At 44.4% G+C, this 25559-nt stretch overlaps 2 protein-coding genes across 3 annotated transcripts in view; both read left to right on the forward strand.

The window, feature by feature from the left end:
* The window catches only part of WDR53 (WD repeat domain 53), a 374347-nt gene that overhangs the window by 50764 nt on the left and 298024 nt on the right, over window positions 1-25559 (forward strand). The window lies entirely within an intron of this gene.
* SLCO2A1 (solute carrier organic anion transporter family member 2A1) overlaps window positions 1-25559 on the forward strand; it is a 61067-nt gene that overhangs the window by 26134 nt on the left and 9374 nt on the right. Inside the window, exons 3-7 of one of the 2 annotated variants that reach the window (XM_079977275.1) lie at window positions 5862-6024; window positions 10760-10981; window positions 15924-16022; window positions 22717-22850; window positions 24437-24518. In XM_079977275.1, the coding sequence (XP_079833401.1) occupies window positions 5862-6024; window positions 10760-10981; window positions 15924-16022; window positions 22717-22850; window positions 24437-24518 (700 nt within the window). The remainder of the gene's footprint in view (window positions 1-5861; window positions 6025-10759; window positions 10982-15923; window positions 16023-22716; window positions 22851-24436; window positions 24519-25559) is intronic. The other variant, XM_079977276.1, reaches the window with a different exon arrangement.

The following is a 25559-nucleotide window of genomic DNA, read 5'->3' on the forward strand; positions in this document are numbered from 1 at the left end:
GAGCTGTGAGTCAGACCATTACAGCATCCCCTGCACCATCCAAAACTAATGTCTAGAACTTTACACACAGTGATAGCCTTTATTATAGCAGCACCTTTGTAGTACCCCCATAATTAAGATTATGTCAGTGTTTCCCATGAGAAATCCCTCTTTCCCCGGGGATGGAGTCAACATCATTCATGGAACCCAGCCAACAGCAACGGCTTTTGCTGCTTCGGTTGTGGTTTTGCTCTGCTTCCTTTGCCCTGCTTTCGAATCCAGGAGACCCTCCAACTCCAGTTCTTCCCCATTCCCTTTCTGAAACATTTTCTTCAGCCTCTGCTTCCCATAATTCTCTGCATTGCACTTTCGCTGGCAGGTTTAGAGCCCTCTCCCCTTTCCTAACCTCTAAACCAGGCATCCCCAACCTGTGGCCCTCCAGATGTTTTGGTTTACAATTCCCATGATCCCTAGCTAGCAGGACCAGTGGTCAGGGATGATGGGAATTGTAGTTGAAGACATCTGGAGGGCCGAAGGTTGGGGATGCCTGCTCTAAGCTCTTCAGCTTTGGGGCTGCTTAATTTTCTCAGCTTGTTTATAAGTACTTTTAATACACTAGGAAATTATCCTCCTGCGGGAAATGACTCCTAGCATCTTTTTGTCATTTCCAGCACAGACTTCCCTTTGAAACAGATCAGGAGGAGCAGAAGCTTTAGATACTTTTGTGCTCTGGGATCCAAAACTATCAGAAATGTCAGAGGCACATCTGCAATGCAGAATCCTGCAAAGGGCCATTGACAGCCAGAGGTTAAAATGGGGACCATCTTGCTTTCGCTGCCTCCAAGCAGGAAAAGACAGCAGGACGTAAACAGGCAGTCTGGACCAATCCAAAGTTCTTGTCCATCGGATATTCCTGTCCAAGAAGGGCAAAACAGTCTTAATACCAGTGCAGCAGTGACTGCAATACAGTCTCCCATCTACTTACCCACCAACAGTAGGCTGCCCTGGACTTTGAATTTCTCCATGTGGTACTGTTTTGCAGTGGCTGGTGCTATAATATAGTTCTGGCTCTGCTTGAGCAGTTTTCAAGTTGGAACTTGGCCCCTAGTGACTCAATCAGGAACAGCTTTGATTTTTAAGCTTGATATTTGGCAAAGCACCTGAAGCCTGGCAAGTGGCACTATCAAATTCTAGGGGGAAACACAAAATAGGTGTGTTAATTAGCCGGGGCTCTGCTGCGTTTGCACAGTTTGTACTGTCAGCGTGCGAAGAGCATGCGAACCGCACTTGGGCAGAAATATAAAATGGATGGGGCCTGAAGTAAACATGAGCCTCTGGGCCTGGCACAAGCAGAAAGCAGAGCAGAACCGGCATCCAAGCAGTTAGCCATCAGGGTGAGCAGCTCTGGTTCACATAGCAGTGCGAGGGAAAGCGTTTGCCAAAGCCTCACAGTTAACTGAGAACATAAGACCAGTTAAACTGTGCTGTGTTAGCGTGACTGTCCATCTGTTTAGATTTGTTTCCCACTCCTTTCTCTGAGGGCTGTTCTAGAAAAAATCACTCCCAGTGGTTCTCACCCTGTTGCTGCCTCCAGCATCAACCACTTCCAGAGACTTGAGAGGAAGCCCATAAACATGTCAGTCTCAACCCACTTCTCTTTGAATGCCCATGGGATACATGGACAGAATGCAAAAATCAAAACTGAACAGTTCTTGAGGGCAAGCCCAAGCACTGGACAGAGCGAGGCAGCTCTCAGGTGGCAAAACCCCCCTGAATCCTCTAAGCTGCCTGGCCTGCACCACCAAAGGCAGCTTGCTGCCTTCAGGTACAGAGAAGGTTACAGTCCTGCTGGTGGTGTTGAGGTAAGATTCACCTGCTAGTCTAGTTGGATGCACCTTCTTGTCCTTTTAGGTCAGGGAGCAAAATATCTTGGTGCTGGCCCTGCAGTCCCCAGTGTTATACCTCTTGGGCCATCCATATTTCCTACTTTATTCGGGACTCTAAATCACTGCTTCTGTGACTCTTTCTACCTAGCTAGAGAAGCAGCTACTTTGATGAGCATCTTTATGGACTTCTCCCTAAGTAGTAGGAGTAAGAGAACTTGCCCAGAGGGCAAAATAAGAGCAAATATTGATTATGCCCCATTATATCGTGGTATATGTATCTGAAACTAGATCACATTTTAAAACGTTTCTTTTGTCAAATAGGCAGTGTAGGCAGCATCATTGACCTCTATTTACATTGAGATCTCTAATACTGAGGCCGATATTATTATTATTATTATTATTATTATTATTATTATTACTTTAAAAGATTCAAGGGCTGTACCTTTTTCCCTGTGGGAAAGATCCTGATTACTTTTTGTATGTTGACATTTTTTGTTGAAGTTTTTAAAAAAGCATAGGGTCAGATTCAACCAACCAAACTCAATGAGGTTTCCCCCCCTTCCACCACCACCCGTGTTTCCCCCAAATCTTCTTTCCCCCAAACAGTATGTAGGGTGAGGGAAAGGAGAGGTCGTTTCATAGGACAAGCAGAAGTGTTTGTGCTGATGGAACGGTCTCCTTAAGGCTATGCTGAATTACACCTATTGTTTTTTACCTTTTACCTTAGAAGGATTTCTATCCTGAAAAGTAAGGTAGAATTAATGGTAATAAATAGCTAGGTAGCTAAATAAATAAATAAATAACATAAAAAGCTGCCTTGCCATTGGTTGGTCTAGCTCAGTATTGTCTACACTGATTGGCAGAGGCATTCCAGGATTTCAGACCCTGTTCTCTCCCAGCCCCAACTGGAGATGGTGGGGATGGAACCTGGGAACTCCTAATTACAAAAAGCATGTTCTCTGCCACTGAGCCACAGCCCTTCCCTTCTTTGACATGAGTGTGCAGGAGCCATTAAACAAAACAAACTCTGGTGCCCTGAAATGCTCTAACCAGGTCCTGAAACACATTGCTCCATTCACAGCAGGGGACACAGGAAATTCTTCAGGACTTTTATGCAAAAAAGATGTTGTCTTGTAGTTGGGAAACCTCCATGGTGTCCACTTTGTGGTAGATTCCTTGGGCAGTCATATATCTGTGGCCATTCCAACCCACAAGTAGTTATCTTTCCCATCCATTTGGAATACATTTGCTTTTGCTTCCAGACACTTTCATACTTTTATATGGGGCTCCCCTTCCTGACTCTCTCTGGGATTATAAAGTTTTTCTCATTTATTTGTTAGATTGGTTCCAAAAGCCGCAAAACCAGGGAGGGGAGCCCATGTAAGCATATAAGAAAGGAAACTTGGGCACAATTACTGTAGTTTCAAATGTTAAATTAGTCTGAAAGTTTGGACCAAGCCAGTGCAATTCTAACTTTATGTAACCCGCACGTTATGGCTAACCATTACATCTCATGCAACATGTAAATGTTTTGAGACAACAAGGGAATTGTCTCATGCCAAACCCATAGATCCACATACTTCCAAACAGATTTTAAAATCCAGACCCTTTAACAGACACCAAGAGGACTGATTTGAATCACATGTCCACATTCTTGTGCAGTACTGACCATTCAAGAATGCATTCAGGGGGTGTTGAACTATGCATAGGGCAGATCCTTACTTTAGTGTAAGCCAACATCTTCAACTGAGCTGTGTTGGCCTGCATTATGTGGGGGGGAAATGGTGCAAAAGAATGCTAGATTGTTTAGCAATAATTTTTGTTTGGGGCCATTATTGGTACATGAAGATGTTTAACATGAAGATATTGCCACAGTCCAAATTTACACAATAATCTGATTGGACGTCACTATTTAGGTACATACCAATTAAACATTTGTGTTCCACAGAGCAGAAGTACCTTTAGCATCTCTTTTATTTCAAAAATAATAGAAATGAATGCTGTATGTGGATTTTTTTTCTATTGTAAATATTTCTGGTGAGGACATACTTACATCTAATGCTCACATTGTGTGCAAGTGTTTAATGTATAAAATGAATTCCTTCATTTAAACGCTCCAGAGAATTTATTAAATACAATCTCAGAAATACATTTGCATTTGTTGGTTATCCTGCTGCTTTATTGCTTTTCAACCATAACAAGTAAATCGTGGGCACTTAACATTTGGAAAGTGTCATGTGTTTAAAAGATCCACGCTACCCTGCTTTTTCCTTTAAACGATCATAGGTATTGCTTTCACCCAGGGAAGTGTTCAACATAGGCATGTTTACTTTCGGTTGCTATTGCACCAAGCAGTGACTTGCACGTGCGAATCAGCCTTCACAGATCAAATAACCAGAACAGATCACAGATAGGAGCTTCATATGGTATCAGTTGCAGTGCTTCCAATAGAATAATTTTCATTAATCTTTAGACCATCAAATGTTGAGTAATCTTGTTGTATGTGAACTGGCCCTTAGCCCTTCTAATCCTTTGCTCTGAACTACCATCCAGTTAATCTATTTCTTTCTGCCTTCTCCACTCTTGTGTTCCTTTTCCAAACTGTTCTGTTATGTACTGAGTTGAATAGGATCCAAACTGCAGCAGTCTGATTGGTCCTAGAACAATAGGATTCAGAATGCAGTAGTTTGATTGGTCCTAGAACAATGCAGCAGTATGTTTGGTCGGCAGGAGCCACCCAATCCAGATCCAGATAGAAGTGAATCCACAACCTGATTGGCCTACAGGAGAATTCCGGAATTAGCCAGTCACGTGGGGCCCATTGTGTAAATAATGTATATAAAGCAGATACTTTGAGGGGACTTTCATTCCCTCCTCACCACTATGAGCTGAATAAAGAACATGAAATCCACTCTCGACTCAGAGTATATTTCATGTTCTTTTTTGTTTGCCTTTGCTTTCGGCCCTCAGTTGATTTTGGGTGGCGGATGCTTCTAACACAGACAATAAAGCTGTTTTAGATTCACTCTCCCTTTGTACACAATAACTTGTGAGCTATGCCTGCTGTTTTCATCATCCTGATTATTTACACTGCTGTATCCTGAAGAGGCCTCACCAGCAATACAAGGTCTTAGATGATAAAGATGGCTGAACCACTCTTTCCCAATTCTGTACTGCCCATCCCATTTCTAGCAAGCTAGGCATTCGGAGAGCTCTCTTCTTGGCACTGCTGTAGCCTGTTTTAAGCTACACCCAGCCACAACACTTTGGTCCTACTAAAGATAAGTAGGAGATGTTTTACAGCCTCTATTCCAGGGGTCAGCAACCTTTTTAGGCCAGTGAAATTTTGAGAGTGTGCCAAATTTTGAGCCTAGAATAATGCCAAATGAGTACCATCATTTGGGGTGGGGGGAAGCATAATGCCACACCAAATGACTGCCATAGGGCTATGGCAGAATGGTTGTGGCATCTGGAAGAGCAGAAATAGGATTGCAAAGTTACATGGGCCTACCCCCCACAAATAGCCATCCCATAAACAGCACTCATCAGCCGCTGCCACCCTCACAGACAGGACACTTTTGTCCCTGTTCAGAACAGAAATGTGGGCATGTTTAAGGGGACATGTTCGGTATAGGAGAGGCTGAGCCATGCAAACAGAAACTATGCAGAAAGAGCAAACAGTCTTTCTTGTGTTATGGACTGTTGAAAGGATGTTTACTGAGATCTTTTACTGAGACTGGCACTCGTGGGTGTCACGTTGCCAAACCCTGCTCTACTCTACCTGTAAGCATTGGGGAATACCATGAAGCCTGCCTCTTTGTATGTCTTCAGGGGGGAAAATTGCTACCTCGTACACAAAAAGCAGAGGTGGGCCATCCCAGAATAAACTAAACTCTGAAGTAAAAGCAGAGACACTGAGGTGCCTCCTTGTCTGGTTGGTGTCTTCTTTCAGGTCTGTTTTGACGTTCTCATCTGTGCACTTTTATGTCTCCACAGATTGGGAATGTTGTCCTCATCATCTTTGTGAGCTACTTTGGCAGCCGAGTTCACCGGCCTAGGATAATTGGCCTGGGAGGCCTGCTGTTGGCACTGGGGGCCTTCCTTCTCACTCTTCCACATTTTCTCTCAGCCCCATATCAATACACCACAGCACAAACCAGTATGTATATTTCCAAATATCTCATATGCCTCAGCCCTTCTCTGCTCTGATGGCTTGGGGACTTTGTGAAACGATGTTTGCTGTGTCCTCATAGTGGCTTACATAAATTAATAAAACATAGGCTCCCATCTGCACGATACGTTTAAAGCAGTATCATACCGCTGGGAACAATCATGGCTTCCCCCAAAGAATCCTGGGGAATGTAGTTTCTTCAGGGTGTATAGTGCAGATGGGACCTTAGTCAAGGTCTATGCGACAGCAGGTTTGCTTCAAAATCCTTGGTAGCTTAGTTCTCGTAGTATCCTGTGAAGTAGGTATGCTATTCTCCCTGGGAAATTAAGCCTGCAAATGTAGTTGCACATTAGAGGCACTTGGCTTTTACCCATCCAGGCTTCCAACGTCCCCCAAGGCATGCTGCGGTCTCTGTGCAATGACTTGCCTGTCATGGGTGTGCCAAACCAGATCATTGCCAAGGGAGCCCAAGGCAATGAATGTTTTGGTTCATGTCTTGTGTCAGTGGATGCTGTTCTGTGTCGAATTGCTTCTTTTAAAGTGTCACTATTATCTGACGCCACCAAAAATGTGCAGGGCTGCTACCTGATGATTGATTGGTTAGCATAGCATAGCTGCTCAGTATTTGCTTTTCCCTCTGCCAGAATCCTGTATCGGAGAAAGCGAGGGGTGGCACTCACACCAAGGATCACGTGATCGGCTTTGCTTCCTTGCATTCCCCCCCACCCAATTTCCTTTCATGCCAGGTAGCAAAGCCATGATCCCCTCTGCCCATGAATGGCACCGGCAGGTTTGCTGCTTCTGCTGGCACCAGCCAGCATTAGTTGATATGGTGCCAGGCATTTGTTTGCAAATCAGGCTTGTCACCATCTTCTCTGCAAAGAAAGAGACGTGTGAAAGTTGGGGGACGATTCCTCTAGGAAGTTTGGCACATACATGTGGCTCCTTCAATACCTTCTAATCATACAATATAATCAGGTAATAACAACTCTTAGTTCTGCTGTCTTGATATTTATCTGTAGCATAGCCAGGAAGTAAGCTTGAAAAACATTGTTCCCACTTGCCTTCCAAAAAGGGGGAAATCAAGGCGTCAAAAGTTGTTGGCAAGCTCAGGAATTGCATCCGAGTTCCCCTAAAACCTACACCACAGTTTCTCCTGTTTGAATTATGCCCATGGCAAAAAAGCATAACAGAATACGTCATGGAATTGAAGATCACTGTGGATTTTGCAGGAAAGATCTTGCAAGTGGGATCCAGCAGGAGTTTGCTATCTAGCACATGGATCTGTCCTGTAGCATCTACACAGATTTTTACTTCTAGCCTAACGTTTTCCCACAAGTGTTTCTCCATGGAATTTACCGTAGTCCAAAATCACAACCACGGTTGACTGCTGCTGCATAAATGGCCAATGGAAAGACTAATCCCAATGAAAACATGAATTCATTGTAGTCAAAGGGAATAAGTTATCAGTTGTTGCAAACATATTGGTAACATTCTTGCTATATAAATAAGGTTCACCTTAAAAAAAATACACATACTCCAGACTGTATTGTATTCAACTAACTTTTACTTGACGTACACCCATTGGGATGAATGAACCTATGTTAGTCATGGCCATTGATTTTAATAAGTCTACTCAGAGTAAAGGTTAGTTAAATACAATGGTCTATGTGTGCAAGATGAATTTTCTGATGTTTAGATTTTTCACACTAGGACTAGACATCTTGAGGGATTTTTAGAAGATGTCCCAGTTTGCCACAATTATCAGAAGAGTCTAGGGTAGATCCTCTCTCATTAAGATCTGTGAATGGGAGGTTCTCTGAAGGAAGTGCCTTGATTTTATCTTCAAAGATAAGGCCTCCTCCTTCAATGGAATGACTTCTCTTTTTCTTGATGGTTAATCCAGAGTCTTGTCAAATTAGTTTAATCAGGCAAGAGGGGGAGAAACTATATCTAATTCTTCTTAAAGAAACAACAGTTTTATTATTTTTAAACTTGGAGGAATCCTTAACTAAGTAAACTTTCATTATACAACATGGAATCCTATACAATGAAGTGGGTTGCAATGTTGAACAGGGTATCTGAGGGTCAAATTACCCATTACTTTATATGCATTTTTTAATTCAGTGATTGGGAGTTCACACACTTAAGAAAAACAAAAGCAGCAGTGGGTGCCCCAGTGCTATGGGCCTGGGGAGAAAGGTTTAATCATTTCCCCCATGTCATTTTCTTGGTAAAAATTACCCAAAACTGCTATTTGCTGCTACTTTTTATTTCAAATGTTCTCTTAACTTGTGCAGATACATTTATAGAACCCTGTAAGCAGAAGCTCTGCACAACAGGGTTTCGCCCCCCCCCTGCCCCTGTGTGCCTCCACAGTGCGCGCGCGCACATGCATGAGTGAGTGAGTGAGAGAGAGAACCCTCCGAACAGCAGAGATATGAGGGGGGGGTTGTTCCATCTGGCAAGCTGATATGCTAGGAAGGACAGGACATTTGTAATATGCCACCCATTGGCATTATTGCTTCTCAACACATTAACCTCTAAAACAGTCTTACTTACACTACTGCTGAGGAATAGTAACATGAATTCACATAGTAATATAGTTCACGTTTATTTAAATGTAAAGTGCTTAAATATCATTAAATGCAAGATCTTAAACACTCACAGCAGTATATTAATTTGTATTGCAACAACTAATGGGGTGGTTTCATTTTTATGGCTAGGCCCCTGGCATCCTCTTGTAAGAAGGTTTGTTTCTTGTTCTGAACCCGAAGCCCTCATTTACCATTTTAATATCCCCATGCTCAGAAATATATTACTCTCCACACACTTAGCCAAAGGCATAACTTACGCCAGTTGTGTGTACCAGTGCAGGAAATAATGAAGCTCTCTGTTTTCCATTATGTCCTCCTAGATTTGCTTACCATTTCTTTATTAAGTGGCAGGAACCAAAGATGGGAGCATTTATATAAACAAAGAAACCTCAAAACCTTGGTATAGCTGGCATTTCTCTTCTTATTTACCCCAAACCAGGTTCACTTACAAAAATTCTATTTTGGCAGGCGATAGGTTTAACATGCCCCCCATGGCAATTGAATTTATGGAAGTAAATCTAAGATAGTTAAGAAGGTCCCTGAGTTCTGAAAATACATTCCAGCCTTGTGTAATAAGGGTTTTGTAATGAACATGTACAGGAATGTTTGTGGTAGTGTGTAGCAGTATGTGGAAAGTGATGTTGCATTAGCTGAAAGCCCAAAATTACCTGGTCAACATTTTTGTTTCAGCTCTTTTATACGATCAAAGTACCACAAGTCTTCTGGGCCACTCGTTAAGTGCTCTGGCTTGACGGGAATAGTGGAACAGTTGTAAAAACGAACAAATAACGAGGCACAAGATGTATGAGAACTGACATGTGTGGCAAGGACACAACATTAGTTTTAATTTTGCATTGGATGTGGGTTCCTAGATGCCTCCAGATATTTAAGCATTGTTTTCTTCACTCTAAAAGGCACTTCAAGTACTCTGATTAATAGATTGGACTTGGTTTCCTGCTCCCCTATGAACAGCTTGTTCACCATGAAAGCTAATTTGTAATTTGAAAGCAAATAGGAGTCCTGGACAAACCACCCTTATTCCTCCTTCAATAATTCTCCGATTGGCGTCTGATGTTTTCTCCTCCCCACACCCCCCACAAAATACACTGATAGAGATTTGTTCAAAGCTCTTTCTGAACTTATCCCTGTAAGCAGTCTTGTGGTAATACCTTGAAAGAAAAAAAGGTGATGACAGCTGCTAATTAAATTGAGGAAGTTTTACAGTTCTGGCAGGTCTTCCAAATCCAGGAATGAGGAGTTGTTAAGGAAGCCTAAGGATGCATTTCACTTAAAAGAGTTCCGTTGCTATTGCCACAAACTGTAAGGTGCTGTATACAAAAGTCATGGGCCAGGTACAAAGGACCACACATGGGCCTCTGCATGAGCTTCTGCATAGGAACATAGAAAGCTGCCTTATAGCACATCAGACCCTTGGTCTATCTAGCACAATATTACCTACACCAGGCATAGGCAAACTCAGCCCTCCAGAAAACCAGCTCCCTCTCCAACTGCGTTTGGAAGTGCTTTGCATGCGTGTGCATGGACCTGTCTATAGGCCAGCCATGGATCTAATGTCCCCTAGGCTATGTTCTGAATATGAGTTGAAGGGAATCACAAGAAAGGACGGTGCTGTTGCATTTAGTCCTGTTTGTGGACTTCCTATATATATGCATCTGGTTAGCCAGCATAAGAAGAGGATGCTGGGCTATGATGGACTTTTGGTCTGATCCAGGAGGGTTTTTCCTGTGTTCATGTTCACTTTTAGTCATCTGGGCCCTAAAGGTGCTTAGAAACTGGTGGGGTATCTTGATTGTCCCCATCTGTCCTGCTCCCCATCTGTTTGCTGTGTACCAGGGCACCTGCAGTGAATCATGAGTGTGACCTAAGCTAGACCTGCTGGCAACATGTGAACTTGCACAGGCAACATCCCTGCAAAGTGATTCTCAAACTGAGCTGCTTTGCTTTGCCGCTTCTTTTTCTTTTGCAATGACAAATTACGTTTCCAGCACTAGACTTTAGATCAGACTTGGGTACAGTGGCCTGGGAGTTCCCACAGTTTGTATGTTTGTTTGTTTGTTTTTCCTATTAATTTTTATTTTTTATTTTTTGCATCATCTTGTTCCAAGATGCAGGTAACAAGAGCGGAAGTGCCAGAACTGAGCTCTGCAACAACAACGAATTTGTGTGTCCAAGCTCCAACGTGAGCGTCCAGGCCGAGGACAACACCATGTGGGCAATAATGGTAGTTGCACAGCTGTTGGCAGGAATTGGGACAGTCCCCATCCAGCCTTTTGGGATCTCCTATGTGGATGACTTTGCTGAGCCAAACAATTCTCCCTTGTATATAGGTAAGCCCTTTCCCTGGGAAGGTGTACTTACTGTAGAAGGGTTGCACCTTGCCATCCAGCTTACACTGCCATGCTATCCATGTCTTTGCAGCAGGCGGAGCGGGGAATCTGCTGTTTAGGAAATGTCTTTCCATTGCTCGCACTGAAGAGCTGCTTCTGATGCAGCTTATCAGTCCTGTAATGAAAATCGCTATGTTGGAAGGACATGACAAGCCATCCTTAGTTGTGTGACTGACATGGCTATGTTGAGAGTGCCTGTTTTTCTTTCTCCTCTCAATGTGATGGTGTTGGAGTGACAAAAGGTGCCCTTTTGTGCATGAAAACTGTAGTGTTTGCCGAAATGATTTCTTCTTCTAGGAGAGCTGAAGTAGTGCACTAAGAGTCACACATGGCCAGGCATTTGCTGGGGCTCATGCGCCCTGATCCTGCCCACCAGGGCTAATTCCTTGCCTGGATCCCACTTGACCCTAGTGCACCTCTAACAGCAGTATTGTAGCAGCCACCAAACCTCCTCCTCTAGCCCTGCTTGTGAGTGGACATACGTAGCAACTGCAGCAGCAGCAGCACTATAATGGGCTTGGGGGCAGAGTGGCTGCTTTTGCTCTAAGCCCATTACAGCACTGCCACAGAATAAGACCTCCCTGTCACGCTCCTGGTTGGGCTTAGCCAGCAGCAGCGCCTGGTCACCCCATACGAGGGGGAAGTCAGAGCTGGTGGCTGCAGCAGCAACGCTATGGTGTTCACGTGGCTGTAGATACCTCTGCAGCGGGGTGGCATAGGCCGGTCAGTCAGTGCTGGGGGCCACAGAGTGCTGCCTGCTCAGAGTCCCTCAAAATCTGGAGCTTCACCTGCATAGGCAGAAACTGTAGTAGGAGAACACAGAGAGAAGTCATGCTGCCAGTGCTGTGGGGCCGTTTTGGCGCATAGCTGTCAACGTTTCCCTTTTTTTAAAGGGAAATTCCCTTATTCCGAATAGGATTCCTCGCAAGAAAAGGGAAACGTTGACAGCTATGTTTTGGTGAGTTTTTTAAATTTTTATTTTCAAAAGACGGCAGAGCTGGATTCAATTGTTAATTTTTTATTTTATTTTATTTTATTTTATTTTGGCATGAGAAATTCTCACCACCACCACCCAACCACCTTCCTATCATAGATCTTAAACCACTGATTTAAAGGGTAGGATGTTATGCGTAGGATGTTCGAATCCCCGCGGCGGGGTGCGCTCCCGTCGCTCGGTCCCAGCGCCTACCAACCTAGCAGTTCAAAAGCACCCTCGGGTGCAAGTAGATAAACAGGGACCGCTTACCAGCGGGAAGGTAAACGGCGTTCCGTGTGTTGTGCTGGCTCGCCAGATGCAGCTTGTCACGCTGGCCACGTGACCCAGAAGTGTCTGCGGACAGCGCTGGCTCCCAGCCTATAGAGTGAGATGAGCGCACAACCCTAGAGTCTGTCAAGACTGGCCCGTATGGGCAGGGGTACCTTTACCTTTACCTTTATGTTATGTGTATTTGTAGGGGGACAAACCCAGCTTTCCACCCCATTTTAGTTTCTGTTCCACTTTCTTCCTCCAGCTTCTTTCTAGCATTATTGTCCCGTCCCCCGTCCCCCCAGAGTCAGAGGCCCCTCTAACAACTGTTGGGGGCTGTCCAAGACACTAGCAGCTTCCCAGTCCTGAAGAGGTCCTTGGCTGGCACAGCCCGTTTGGGCTGCTCCTGCTCCTCTGCCAAGAGTGGTGCCAACTTCCAGCACCAGAGGCAGGGGGACAAAGCCCTCCCCTGGTGCTTGCAACTCTAATGTTTGATGCAGTGTCCTGTTGCCACTGGCGCAGAGGACTGGCCTGCAACTCAGAGAAGCCAGTGTGGTAGAGTGGTTAGAGTTTCACACTAGGAGATCAGGATTTAAATCTCCACTCAATGCAATTATTATTATTAATAATAATAATCCAAAAAACATTCAGATTTGGCAGCGGAATTCTACTCTTTGAGGCCAAAATGTGTTCATGGTTGCTTTTTGAAAGGAAACTCTCCCATCCCACAATAGAATTCTGAATATCTCCATAAGAACAAAATAATAGCTTACGGGATCAGGCCAATGGCCCATCTAGTCCACTATCCTGTTCTCACAGTGGCCAACCAGATGCCTGTGGGAAACCCGGAAGCTGGGCCTGAGCACAAGAGCCCTTTCCCTTCTTGTGGTTTCCAGCAACTGGTATTTGGAAGTATTGCTGCCTCCACTAGCCATTGATAGCTGTCTCCTCCCTGAATTTATCTAATCCTCTGGTGTGGAGAGAAGCCCAAGACCTGGCTCTACCAGGATTTCAAATGTTTCTAGTCACCTCCTGCTATTATGTAAAACTAGGCCAAGAAGAAGTCTGAAATGCAAGGTGAAGGAAAAAGTGCTTCCTTCAGTCCCAGAATGCAAATGGTTTTATTTTTATTTTTTTATTGGCTTTGTTGGTGTTGGCCGTCCAAAGGTATTGCAAGAGTACTTATTACAGGAAAGGGGAAAGGGTCATAGAGGTTTGCAGGCACCAAGTACTGTAGATATCAGGGGCGTTTTCTGATAACGAGTTTCCCATCTGTCTTTGTAGATATGAAAAGAGAATCTAATTAGTAGATAATGATCCTTTCTGGTGCAGAAGGGGGAAAAAACATAATAAGCATGATGATTAGCAAGCCATAAAAGATGGTTGAAATGAAACCACGGAGCTCAGTCATATTGGTAGGCAATAAATCACCACTATCAGCACTCGACAATTTAGGCCACTGGGCTAGATGTTGTTTGGACAACTTGGCCTTGTGAATTGGCCCTGTAGTCCAAGGATGGGGAATTTGTGGCTCTCTAGATGTTGTTGGACTCTAGGCACTGTCAGCCCCAGCTAGCATAGCTAATGACCATGGATGTTGGAAGTTGTCTTCCAGGCTCCCTATCCCTGATGTTATCAGAGAACTGGTAACACGAATGTGCTTCCTGGAAATTGTTTGAGAGCTGGAACACCCAGATTATCTGTGGCCCTTTCCTTCCAGAATGACCAGCTGATAAATAACAGTCCTGTGAGCATAAGAAGTTACTGTATATTGTGTCAGGCTATTGGTCCATCTAGCCCAGCTCCCCTGGTCATCTCTGAACTGGATATTGCAAGGATTGAACTTTGGGCCTTCTTACGAGAGGCATCCTCCGTCCCACTAATTTGCGGTGCCTCCTACAACAGCAGCTCCTGTCTCCTGTTTCCCCCATCAGACTGTAGTCAGGAGACAGGGGCTGATAAAGTAAAGCTTTATTAGTTTTGGAAATGACAGAGTCAAATATTCCTTCATCACCCACCCCTCAAAGAATGATAGCCTTTCTGGAGGCAGTTTTTCCTCAACCCCAAGTGCTGTCTGGCAGGTGACTTCAATTGGCTTTAATGGAGCTTTGTGTTAATAAAGTAAAAAATAGCTCATTGTTGCTCCAAGGTACATAATCAGTACTGTACTGTTTTGTTGACCTATAGCCAAGGGCAACCCTTCCCTACAAGCTCAGCTATCACAGCACATCAATATTGTATTTGAACTGTCCTTTTGGACTTTAGCAGTAATTCTGTTTGTGATTAGGCTGTAATTGACTTCCGTGAGACTTCCTCATTTGAAGGTTTTTAAACATAGATTGGATGGCCATCTGTCATGGATTCTTTAGCTGTGATTCCTGCATGAAGCAGGTTGGACTAAATGACCATTTGGATCCCTTCCAACTCTACAGTTCTATGATTCTAAGTAGCCTAACTTTCCACAGATACTGTCCTCTGGTCTTTATAGGGCTATAGTGCTTAGAATCTTAAAAAAAAACAAAAACAACCATGCTTGAATGCAATTTCCAGAGAAAACACATACCAGCAGAATATGGCAGCATCTGCAAAATAATGAAAAATCTAAGCTTTCATTTTTGCAAAAGAGCACTGGGAGGAAACTATAATAAAAACATTGGCATCTTCTGCTAAATGCTTTAAAAACTTTGGTGGTTGGAACAGGAAGCTTTGAACCTTCTCATTGTCGATACTTTCTCACTAAAGTATAGCTCCAGAACATTCCCTTTGGGTGACTCATCTCTCTGGTGGGTTGCTCTCAAGGTTTTTGATGGCAATCCTACACGCCAGCCTTCCCCAACCTAGCGCGTCCAAATGTTTTGCACTGCAACTCCCATCAGCCACAGCCAGTGGTCAAGGCTGATGGGAGTTGTAATCCAGCAACATCTGAAGAGCACCAGGTTGGGGAGGACTGCTAAATACACTTGCCTCCCCTTGAACTCAAGGGGAGGGTCATTTCTGTAGCTATATATAGGATTGCACTGTTTGAAAAAGGTATATATGCCCCAGAGCTCTTAACATGGGATCAAACAAGTAGTCTCTGCGCATTTCTGCACAAAAGTAAAGTAACAATTGTGCAAATTAATTTAAAAGTTTTTTTGGTTAAGTGCATACTTTCTGTATTTATGCAAATCTCAGAACATTTCTTTGCTTGTCTCTTGTCTCTGTGTTTCTTCACCACAAGATTTTCATGTTTGAAATAAATGGCAGATGGAACAGCAATGCACCCTCCCCCAACCTGCTGCCTTCCAGATGTTTTGAACTACAACTCCCATCAACTGACTGGGGCTGATGGGAGTTGTGGTCCAAAGCAGGTTGGGGAAGCTGTTGAAAAAGATGTGTTACCATAGTCTTTATTTCACGAGCGTTGCTAGGATCCTGTCTGAACAGTAGCAGCTGCTTTTCATTCAATAAGATGTGTGGAATGCAGAAGTAGTATTAACTGTCTGATTGGTTTTCAACACCATTCATCTTCTTGTTCATTTACCACAAACACTGTGTGGTTTAAAACATGCTTTAGGAAGAAATAAAACATCATCAGAAACATGGATGCAATGTCACTCATGCACACTTGCTCATCCTCTTCTCTCTCTCTTTCAGCAATCCTATTTGCCATTGCAGTGTTTGGCCCTGCTTTCGGTTACTTGCTTGGTTCTGCAGCACTGCGGATATTTGTGGACTATGGGAGGGTTGACCTGAGTGAGTATCTGTTCTTGCTGAGGGGGGTATTGGACTCGTACACATTCACAGGTCCATCGTCTGAGCCACTTGATTATGGAAATTGAGTCATGGCCACACAAAGCACGCTACTGGTTCCCGGTTTTCTTTGAGGGCAGATTCTTGGTGTGTTGCTAGGTGACAGGCAAAGACATGACCTGACTACATACAGTTAGAGATTTTTCTGATATCCCCTACATACCCAAAGACCAACATCACCACATATTCTTATCTGCAGATTAAAAGTCCTAAAGCAGCAAAAGGTTTTCAGGTATTATTGGAAGAATGTTAGAACCACCACCACAAAGTAGTGGTTCAGTTGCCAAAGTCGTTGCCCCGTTAAGTGACCTGAGCATGCAGTGTGCAATGCTGTCACTTTACCCGGTCAGGAAGGCCAGAGCTTAGAGCTGGAGTGGGAGCTGTTGCTTCAGCAATAGAGCAGCTCAGAGTGGGCTGGGGGCTGGGAGCTCCATCCCTTTTGGGTTTTTGCCAGGCCCTGATCTGAGCAGCGTATTTCCATGTGCTGCCCCTTCCTCCTGAGCAGCTTCACATGCTGCTGTCCAAATAGTGGCCCTGATGTTCCTGTCTGGCTTGCTATCTCCTGTACACCTGTGACTCTGGGGGAAATTGTCTGTGTGTGACTGTGAGTGCCAACCAGGAACTCAGGCAGCTGGTATGAGGACCCCAGTCATGGGGCAGGGATGTCCAGATCTGATGGCTGATCATTTGCAGTGTGGAGATCCTCTAGAATGGCTTCCTTTGCTCCTCACCTGAGGGAGACATCACATTCGGTGTCTGCTGTTGAATCAGGGACATTTGTTAGTGATAGTACCTGTGCAATGCACAGCAGTGATTCAGATCCACTTTGCACAGATCACATAACCATGTTGGCAGGGAAGTATCCTGAATATGTGATGCTATAATGCATGTAGATGGAACTGTCTATAGAAACTAGATGGGTTTATCTCCGTGCATGCAATGAACTTCATGCACTATTGTTGTTCTGTGGCAGAGTATGCAGGTAATCTGGAATGCAGGTAATCTGGCTAGATAGCTTCGGGCAGGCCATTCTCTCCATCTTTGCTTGCCCCCCCACCCTGATCTACACCATGGTGCTATTTCTTGTTGGGATCAATCATACAGAAACTAGAGGGCACCCCACCAAAATTCCACCTTGCCCAATTCTTGCAGGATAAGGATACTCATACGACCCTGAAAGTGGCAAGGTTCCTGGTCGCTGTCCTTACCCAAAAGCGACGCCAAGGAGCACTACAAGCTAACTAAGGCGTAGTATGCCATTCTATTCTATAGTATTTTATTGTTATAGTGGTGCTTTAGTGGCTGTTTTCCCCACGTGCACAAGTTGTTATTTATGTGTCGTTTTTACCTGTATGGGCCTATGGCCGTAAATAAAATTACTTTTACTACTTTTACTTTTCTTGCTTCACATATATTGCCTGTCATTGGGGTGGGGGTGGGGCAGGGTGATGACAGTCTAGGGCTGTTGCATCACAAATTTGCTTTGTACGTCTGAAAGAGCACTGGACTCAGAAGACTGCTGCCTTAGGGTTGATCACTGTTTCTACCTGTTCTCTCCAGCACCCACCCACCGTGTAACAGAGGCTTTCTTCCTATATCCGTGTCTTTGTGCTAAAGAATTCTCCTGCATTGCTTCCAGGCAATCGGAGATAACAGAATGATACCTTGTGGAAGATAAAGAAAAGAAGTGAGAAGAGAGGATGGAAATGACAGCGGGTTTCTTTTGCATGTAGACAGGCAGCTTTAATTACCCCTTTGTGGTCACCGCTTGATGATGTCGCCCAGTCTTGAGTGGGCCGGTCACGTCCAGGGAAGCTGAGCCATTGTTTTTGCCGGGCGTGGGCTCTTTTTTTTGCCTGCACACTCTTTAATCCTGAAGGGCAGGAAGTCTGGGCTGAGGAGCAAAAGGCTGGAGATTGCTGTTTATTCCTTCCCACTCGTTAACAATGTGGAGAGACACTTTCTATGCCAACCCCAGTGAAGCGTGGGCTCCTTTGAGCAAGGCCTCCTGCCTGGAGGATGTCCGCTCTCAAAGTGAAATGACTCGGCGTCTCTTCTCCAGAGTCCCTGGAGAGCGTAGACTCCAAAAGCCAGGCTCATTAAGACAGCTGCTCCACGGGGATCAGTGGCTATGCTAGTGCCTGACTCTCTGCCAGCAGAACTCTGCCCAGCCTAGGAACAATGGGACAGGATAGTCTTTCCAGGAAGAGGGCAGCTAACATTTCCAGCTCCCCTGTCTGCACATACTGCTGGGGAAACAATTTCAGCAGGCATTAGGCGTCTAAAAGGAAAGAGGGTTGGTTTCTCTAATTAACTTTGTAATCGCACAAATGAATTGGATGTGCCAGCTCCTTCCTTTAACCCCATATCTTGGCTGTCACCTGCTTAAAGCCTTCCCTCCCAAGAAACACCTTCCGCAGCACAGATGCTCTTTGGTTTCCACTGTGAGTTCCTCACCGAATGCTCGTGCTTTCTCAAACTTCAGAGGGATTGTGATCTGGAGTGGCAACAACTTTCCCAATGCAGTATCATCGGGGAGAATGTACCCTACCTTCACTAAAGAGACATGTTGTCACGAACTGTAGCAGGTGTGGCCCCCCAGATGTCGCTGAACTACAATTCCCACCAGCCCCAGCAAACATGGGGAAGGATGAAAGGAGTTGTAGTTCTGCAACATCTGGAAGGCCACGGGTTCCCTACACCTGAACTTACAGCTACTGATTTTTAGAGCAGAGCTTCCTTAGGTGGTAAACCTCTCATTTACCCCAGTTTAGTGAAATGGCAGAACTATCAGTGTTGTGCCAGGCACTGAGATCTGAATAGCTACAAAAAAATGTCTCTAGCCAAAAATAAAAATCTCCAGTATTGAGAGACTCAATACAGCAACAACAAAGGAGCACAGCTCTGGTGAGGCAGCATTGCCGCTTTTTGTAGGAATCCTGAGCAATATTGGATGTGCCGTTGAAGGTGTTTGGTCACATGAGAAGATGGATCCCCCAGTCCTGGAGATATTTGGGGATTAGTGATATCTAAAAGAACATGCGAAGTGAAAGAAGCGAAAGGAAAGTCCAATGCTGTAAAGAAAAATATTGCATAGGAACCTGGAATGTAAGAACCATGAACATGGGTAAGTTGGAGGTGGTGGTCAAAAATGAGATGGCAAGAATAAATATTGACATCCTGGGCATCAGTGAACTAAAATGGACGGGAATGGGTGAATTCAGTTCGGATGACCATCATATCTACTACTGTGGGCAAGAAACCCGTAAAAGAAATGGAGTGGCCCTCATAGTCAACAAAAGAGTGGCAAAAGCTGTACTGGGATGCAATCTCAAAAATGATAGAATGATCTCGATACGAATCCAAGGCGGACCTTTTAACATCACAGTAATCCAAGTTTATGCACCAACTACTGGTGCTGAAGAAACTGAAATTGACCAATTCTATGAAGACTTACAACACCTTATAGAAGTGACACCAAAGAAGGATGTTCTTCTCATTATAGGGGATTGGAATGCTAAAGTAGGGAGTCAAGAGATAAAAGGAACAACTGGCAAGTTTGGCCTTGGAGATCAAAACGAAGCAGGGCAAAGGCTAATAGAGTTCTGTCAAGAGAACAAGCTGGTCATCACAAACACGCTTTTCCAACAACACAAGAGACGACTCTACACATGGACATCACCAGATGGGCAGCATCGAAATCAGATTGATTATATTCTCTGCAGCCAAAGATGGAGAAGCTCTATACAGTCAGCAAAAACAAGACCTGGAGCTGACTGTGGCTCAGATCATCAGCTTCTTATAGCAAAATTCAAGCTTAAACTGAAGAAAGTAGGAAAAACCACTGGGCCGGTAAGATACAATCTAAGTCAAATCCCTTATGAATACACAGTGGAAGTGAGGAACAGGCTTAAGGATTTAGATTTGGTGGACAGAGTGCCTGAAGAACTATGGATGGAGGCTCGTAACATTATACAGGAGGCAGCAACGAAAACCATCCCAATGAAAAGGAAATGCAAGAAAGCAAAGTGGCTGTCCAATGAGGCCTTACAAATAGCGGGGGAGAGAAGGCAAGCAAAATGCAAGGGAGATCGTGAAACATACAGGAAATTGAATGCAGATTTCCAAAGAATAGCAAGGAGAGACAAGAAGACCTTCTTAAACAAGCAATGCAAAGAAATAGAGGAAAGCAATAGAATGGGAAGAACCAGAGATCTGTTCAAGAAAATTGGAGATATGAAAGGAACATTTCGTACAAAGATTTCCATAATAAAGGACAAAAGTGGAAAGGACCTAACAGAAGCAGAAGACATCAAGAAGAGGTGGCAAGAATACACAGAGGAATTATACCAGAAAGAAACGGATGTCTCATATACCCCAGGTAGTGTGGTTGCTGACCTTGAGCCAGACATCCTGGAGAGTGAAGTCAAATGGGCCTTAGAAAGCACTGCAAATAACAAGGCCAGTGGAAGTGATGGTATTCCAGCTGAACTATTTAAAATTTTAAAAGATGATGGTGTTAAGGTGCTACACTCAATATGCCAGCAAGTTTGGAAAACTCAGCAGTGGCCAGAAGATTGGAGAAGATCAGTCTACATCCCAATCCCAAAGAAGGGCAGTGCCAAAGAATGCTCCAACTATCGCACAATTGCACTAATTTCTCACGCTAGCAAGGTTATGCTTAAAATTCTACAAGGAAGGCTCAAGCAGTATGTGGACCGAGAACTCCCAGAAGTGCAAGCTGGATTTAGAAGAGGCAGAGGAACCAGAGACCAAATTGCAAACATGCGCTGGATTATGGAGAAAGCTAGAGAGTTCCAGAAAGACATTTACTTCTGCTTCATTGACTATGCAAAAGCCTTTGACTGTGTCAACCATGGCAAACTATGGCAAGTTCTTAAAGAAATGGGAGTGCCTGATCACCTCATCTGTCTCCTGAGAAATCTCTATGTGGGACAAGAAGCTACAGTTAGAACTGGATATGGAACAACTGACTGGTTCAAAATTGGGAAAGGAGTACGACAAGGCTGCATTTTGTCTCCCTGCTTATTTAACTTATATGCAGAATTCATCGTGCGAAAGGCTGGGCTGGATGAATCCCTAGCCGGAATTAAGATTGCCGGAAGAAATATCAACAACCTCAGATATGCAGATGACACAACCTTGATGGCAGAAAGTGAGGAGGAATTAAAGAACCTTTTATTGAGGGTGAAAGAGGAGAGTGCAAAATATGGTCTGAAGCTCAACATCAAAAAAACGAAGATCATGGCTACTGGTCCCATCACCTCCTGGCAAATAGAAGGGGAAGAAATGGAGGCAGTGAGAGATTTTACTTTCTTGGGCTCCATGATCACTGCAGATGGTGACAGCAGCCACGAAATTAAAAGACGCCTGCTTCTTGGGAGAAGGGCAATGACAGGCCTAGACAGCATCTGGAGAAGTAGAGACATCACCTTGCCAACAAAGGTCCGTATAGTTAAAGCTATGGTTTTCCCAGTAGTGATGTATGGAAGTGAGAGCTGGACCATAAAGAAGGCTGATCGCCGAAGAATTGATGCTTTTGAATTATGGTGCTGGAGGAGACTCTTGAGAGTCCCGTGGACTGCAAGAAGATCAAACCTCTCCATTCTGAAGGAAATCAGCCCTGAGTGCTCACTGGAAGGACAGATTGTGAAGCTGAGGCTCCAGTACTTTGGCCACCTCATGAGAAGAGAAGACTCCCTGGAGAAGACCCTGATGTTGGGAAAGATGGAGGGCACAAGGAGAAGGGGGCGACAGAGGACGAGATGGTTGGATAGTGTTTTCGAGGTTACCAGCATGAGTCTGACCAAGCTGCGGGGGGCAGTGGAGGACAGGAGTGCCTGGCGTTCTCTGGTCCATGGGGTCACGAAGAGTCGGACACGACTAAACGACTAAACAACAACAAAAGAACATGAATGATATCAATTACCTACCAGACTTTTAGAAGACATCTGAAGGCAGCCCTGTTTAGGGAAGCTTTTAATGTTTGATGCATTACTGTATTTTAATATTTTGTTGGAAGCTGCCCGGAGTGGCTGGGGAGGCCCGGCCAGATGGGCGGGGTATAAATAATATATTATTATTATTATTATTATTATTATTATTATTATTATTATTAATTGAGGTGCTAGGTCAGGGGAGGAGAACCTGTGGCCCTTTGGATGTTGTTGGACTACAACTCTCATCATCCCTGAGCATTGACCATGCTGGCTGGGGCTGCTGGAAGTTGGAGTCCAGCAGCATCTGGAGGGCCACAGGTTGCCCTTCCTGCAAGGGTGAATGAGCTATCTTTCATACTCCATGGGAACACAGTGCAGTGCAAACCACCTAAACACAGTCGTTTCTTGGGTTACAGATGCTTCAGGTTACAGACGCTTCAGGTTACAAACTCTGCTAACCCAGAAATAGTACCTTGGTTTAAGAACTTTGCTTCAGGATGAGAACAGAAATCACGTGGCAGTGGGAGGCCCCATTAGCTAAATTGGTACCTCAGGTTTAGAAAAGTTTCAGGTTAAGAACGGACCTCCAGAATGAATTAGGTTCTTAACCCAACGTACCACTGTACCAGGAAGTGGACTCACGAAGCTCTTTTTTTAATTTCTCCATCTCTTTTCAGAGGATGTGCAGTTGGTCCCAGGAGACCAGCGCTGGATTGGAGCCTGGTGGTTAGGACTCCTCATTGCCTCGGGCTGCTTGGTGCTCACGTCCATTCCCTATTTCTTCTTCCCCCGGTATATGCTCAAAGGGAGGGTAAGTGTCTCTGCTGGTGGTGAAGAGAAGGGCAACCCTTTCCAACTACAGCTGTTGAGGGCACAGCCAAGAGGCAGCAGGGCTTTTTCAAAGTGATTGGTGAACCCTTGCAAGGGAAAAATTCCTCTGAGGAACCTCTGTTGTTCCAGAGGGGAAGTCTCTTTGGCCCACTGGGAAGATGAAGAAGGCAGGCCTGTCCTGGATTGGGCCTGTATTTTTATATTTTAAACCATTTTCCTATTTGCCCTGCCTCTTCGGTAACTCTTGCCTGGCCCCTTTTTTCTGTACATCATTTTTCTGATTTATTAATTTGGGCTCTTTAGGTGCTACAATAATCACTATGAAGAAAAGCCTTCCTGCATGGGTTTGGCCTGCATGACTTCCAGTGCAGGATCTGTACACTGCAATCACATTATTCCACTGGGCAGAGCCTCTTGCTGTTGATAGAAGCATAACACCTTAAATGTCTGTCTCACCAACAGTATATACACAGGGGATATGCTGAGAGTGGACCTCAAAACAATCAAGGCTGGAGCATTTGGGCAGAGAGGTATATTACCTTATTCTAGCCTGCCTTGTGTCTAAAGAATGAGCAACCTATTGAAATGAAAAAACTCTGTTTAGGGGTGCCATTCCATAGCAAGGAAGGCAGCATGTAAATACTCCCCGTGTGTGTGTGTGTGTGTGTGTGTGTGTGTGTGTGTTTAAAGCCATTAACAAAGATGTTGGAAATACTATCAAGCATCCCAGTGTTCGTCTTTGTCTTGCATATTCAGTATAGCTCTGACTCCTTTCCTTACTTTGAAATACAGTAAGAGGGGAGAAATATGCATCCTCATCTTAATCTCATATGAAGGCTTTTATAGTGTGTGTGTGTGTGTGTGTGTGTGTGTGTGTGTGTGTGTTTGTGTTTTCCCTTTTCTGTTATTACCCTTCATGGCAGCAGGAGAGCAGTTAATCATAGAACTGTAGAGTTCAAGGGACCACGAGGGTCATCTAGTCCAACCCCCTGCAGTGCAGGAATCTTTTGCCCAATGTGGGGTTTGAACCCCTGACCCTGAGATTAAGAGTCTCATGCTCTCTAACAGATGAGCTTTTTCAGTATCCCTCTCTGTAGGTGGACATAGAAGGCACCCCAAGCAGAGAGTTATGGTACAAAAAGTACACTTTGTAAATCAAGAGGCAAAAGTTCTGCCATAGCTTCCCTTCGTATTCATCAAGTCAGTGTTCAAAATGGGGGTAAAGGTTTCAGCCTTGGCAATAGCCAAATCAAAGAAAGCTGTATGGAAGCAGGTGGAATGTCATTTGTATTGTGGGCAAGGTCAGGTTTTTTTCCAGATGAGCCTGTCTTTTTTTGTTGTTGTTGTTTCTTGCCTCAGTCTTTTTTGCTGTCGCTGTTATGCTCGGAGAAGAACACGCACACACCCCACAATAATTTCTCTTTTGCTTTTGCTGGGCCTTCTCCCAGGATCTGCATCCTGTTTCATGCATTCTCTGCATGCTCAGGGCCTTGTTTCCAGAGGACAAAACAAACCATCACCCTCCTGTTCACACAAAAAAACCTATTCTCTTTGCTTCTATCCCAGCAGGCAGAATATGAGGTGGACGTCCTGAAGAAGATTGAGAAGGCCAAGGCAGAGGAAGGATCACTGGTAGAATTTACCAAAAGTAAAGGCTTTTCTTTCCAACTTTCAGCTTTCAGGCTATACTGCAAAAAACGGAACTGTTTAGAAATACAAGATCCCTTAGCACCCACACCTGTATCCTTATCTTAGCTAGCAGCTGTGTATGATTTTGTTATTTTGATGTTCTCCTGAAAGGCTTCTTGGCTGTAGCCTCTGCTGCTTATGTGCAAAGCTCATCAGTTTAGCTACATACAGCCATGCTGCATATTACAAGAAGGAATAATCAAAGAACCTTTCTGGAGCAAACCCAGGCCCTATCTAGTCCAGCCTCCCGCTTGGCAGTGGCCTGCCAGCTGCCTCTGAGAAGCCCCTAAACAAGACATGTGGTTGTTCTCCAGCAACTGACATTTCAGAGGCATGTAGCCTCTGGACCGGGACATAGCCCATAGACATAATGATTTGTAGCCATTGATAGCACTCTCTTTTTACAAAAGATATTGTTAATGTAAACCCACCGCAGTCTGTTTTTGATATGTAACCCTTGCCTAAGCATTTAGCAGAAGGCCAGTTAAGAACCTAAATCAGTCCAGCCAAGGCATCACTGACTTTAGAAACAGAAGCCAGCTTTGACATTCCTTAATAGTCTGGCCCAATGGGAATAGAATTCCACGGGACTTTTTGGTGTAACTAACATTTATGGTAGAGTAAGATATGTGACAACAAAGGAAAGGGCCTCTTAGGTACTGGCATCCTATTGAATGCTGTTCCCTACAAAGCAGGGATGGGGAGCCTGTGGCTGGTGGACCACAACTCCCATCTGTCCCAGCTAGTGTGGTCCAGCAACATTTGGAAGGCCACAGGTTCTCTATCCCTGCTATAGAGACTCACCTGGCACCCTACACCACAATGCTTTTGGTGGTAGGCGGAAACTCTTTTGTACACCCATGTATTTTTAAAATGTATGTTTTAAGAATCTCTTTATTTTCCACTTATAGGCTTATTGTTGTGTTTTGTGCTGCATCTAATCAATTTTGAACCAGCACGACAATTTTAAATGGAATGACGAGCATGATAAAAAGGTGTT

The sequence above is a fragment of the Podarcis cretensis genome, assembly GCF_951804945.1.
Source record: "Podarcis cretensis genome assembly, chromosome: 5".
NCBI lineage: Eukaryota > Metazoa > Chordata > Lepidosauria > Squamata > Lacertidae > Podarcis > Podarcis cretensis.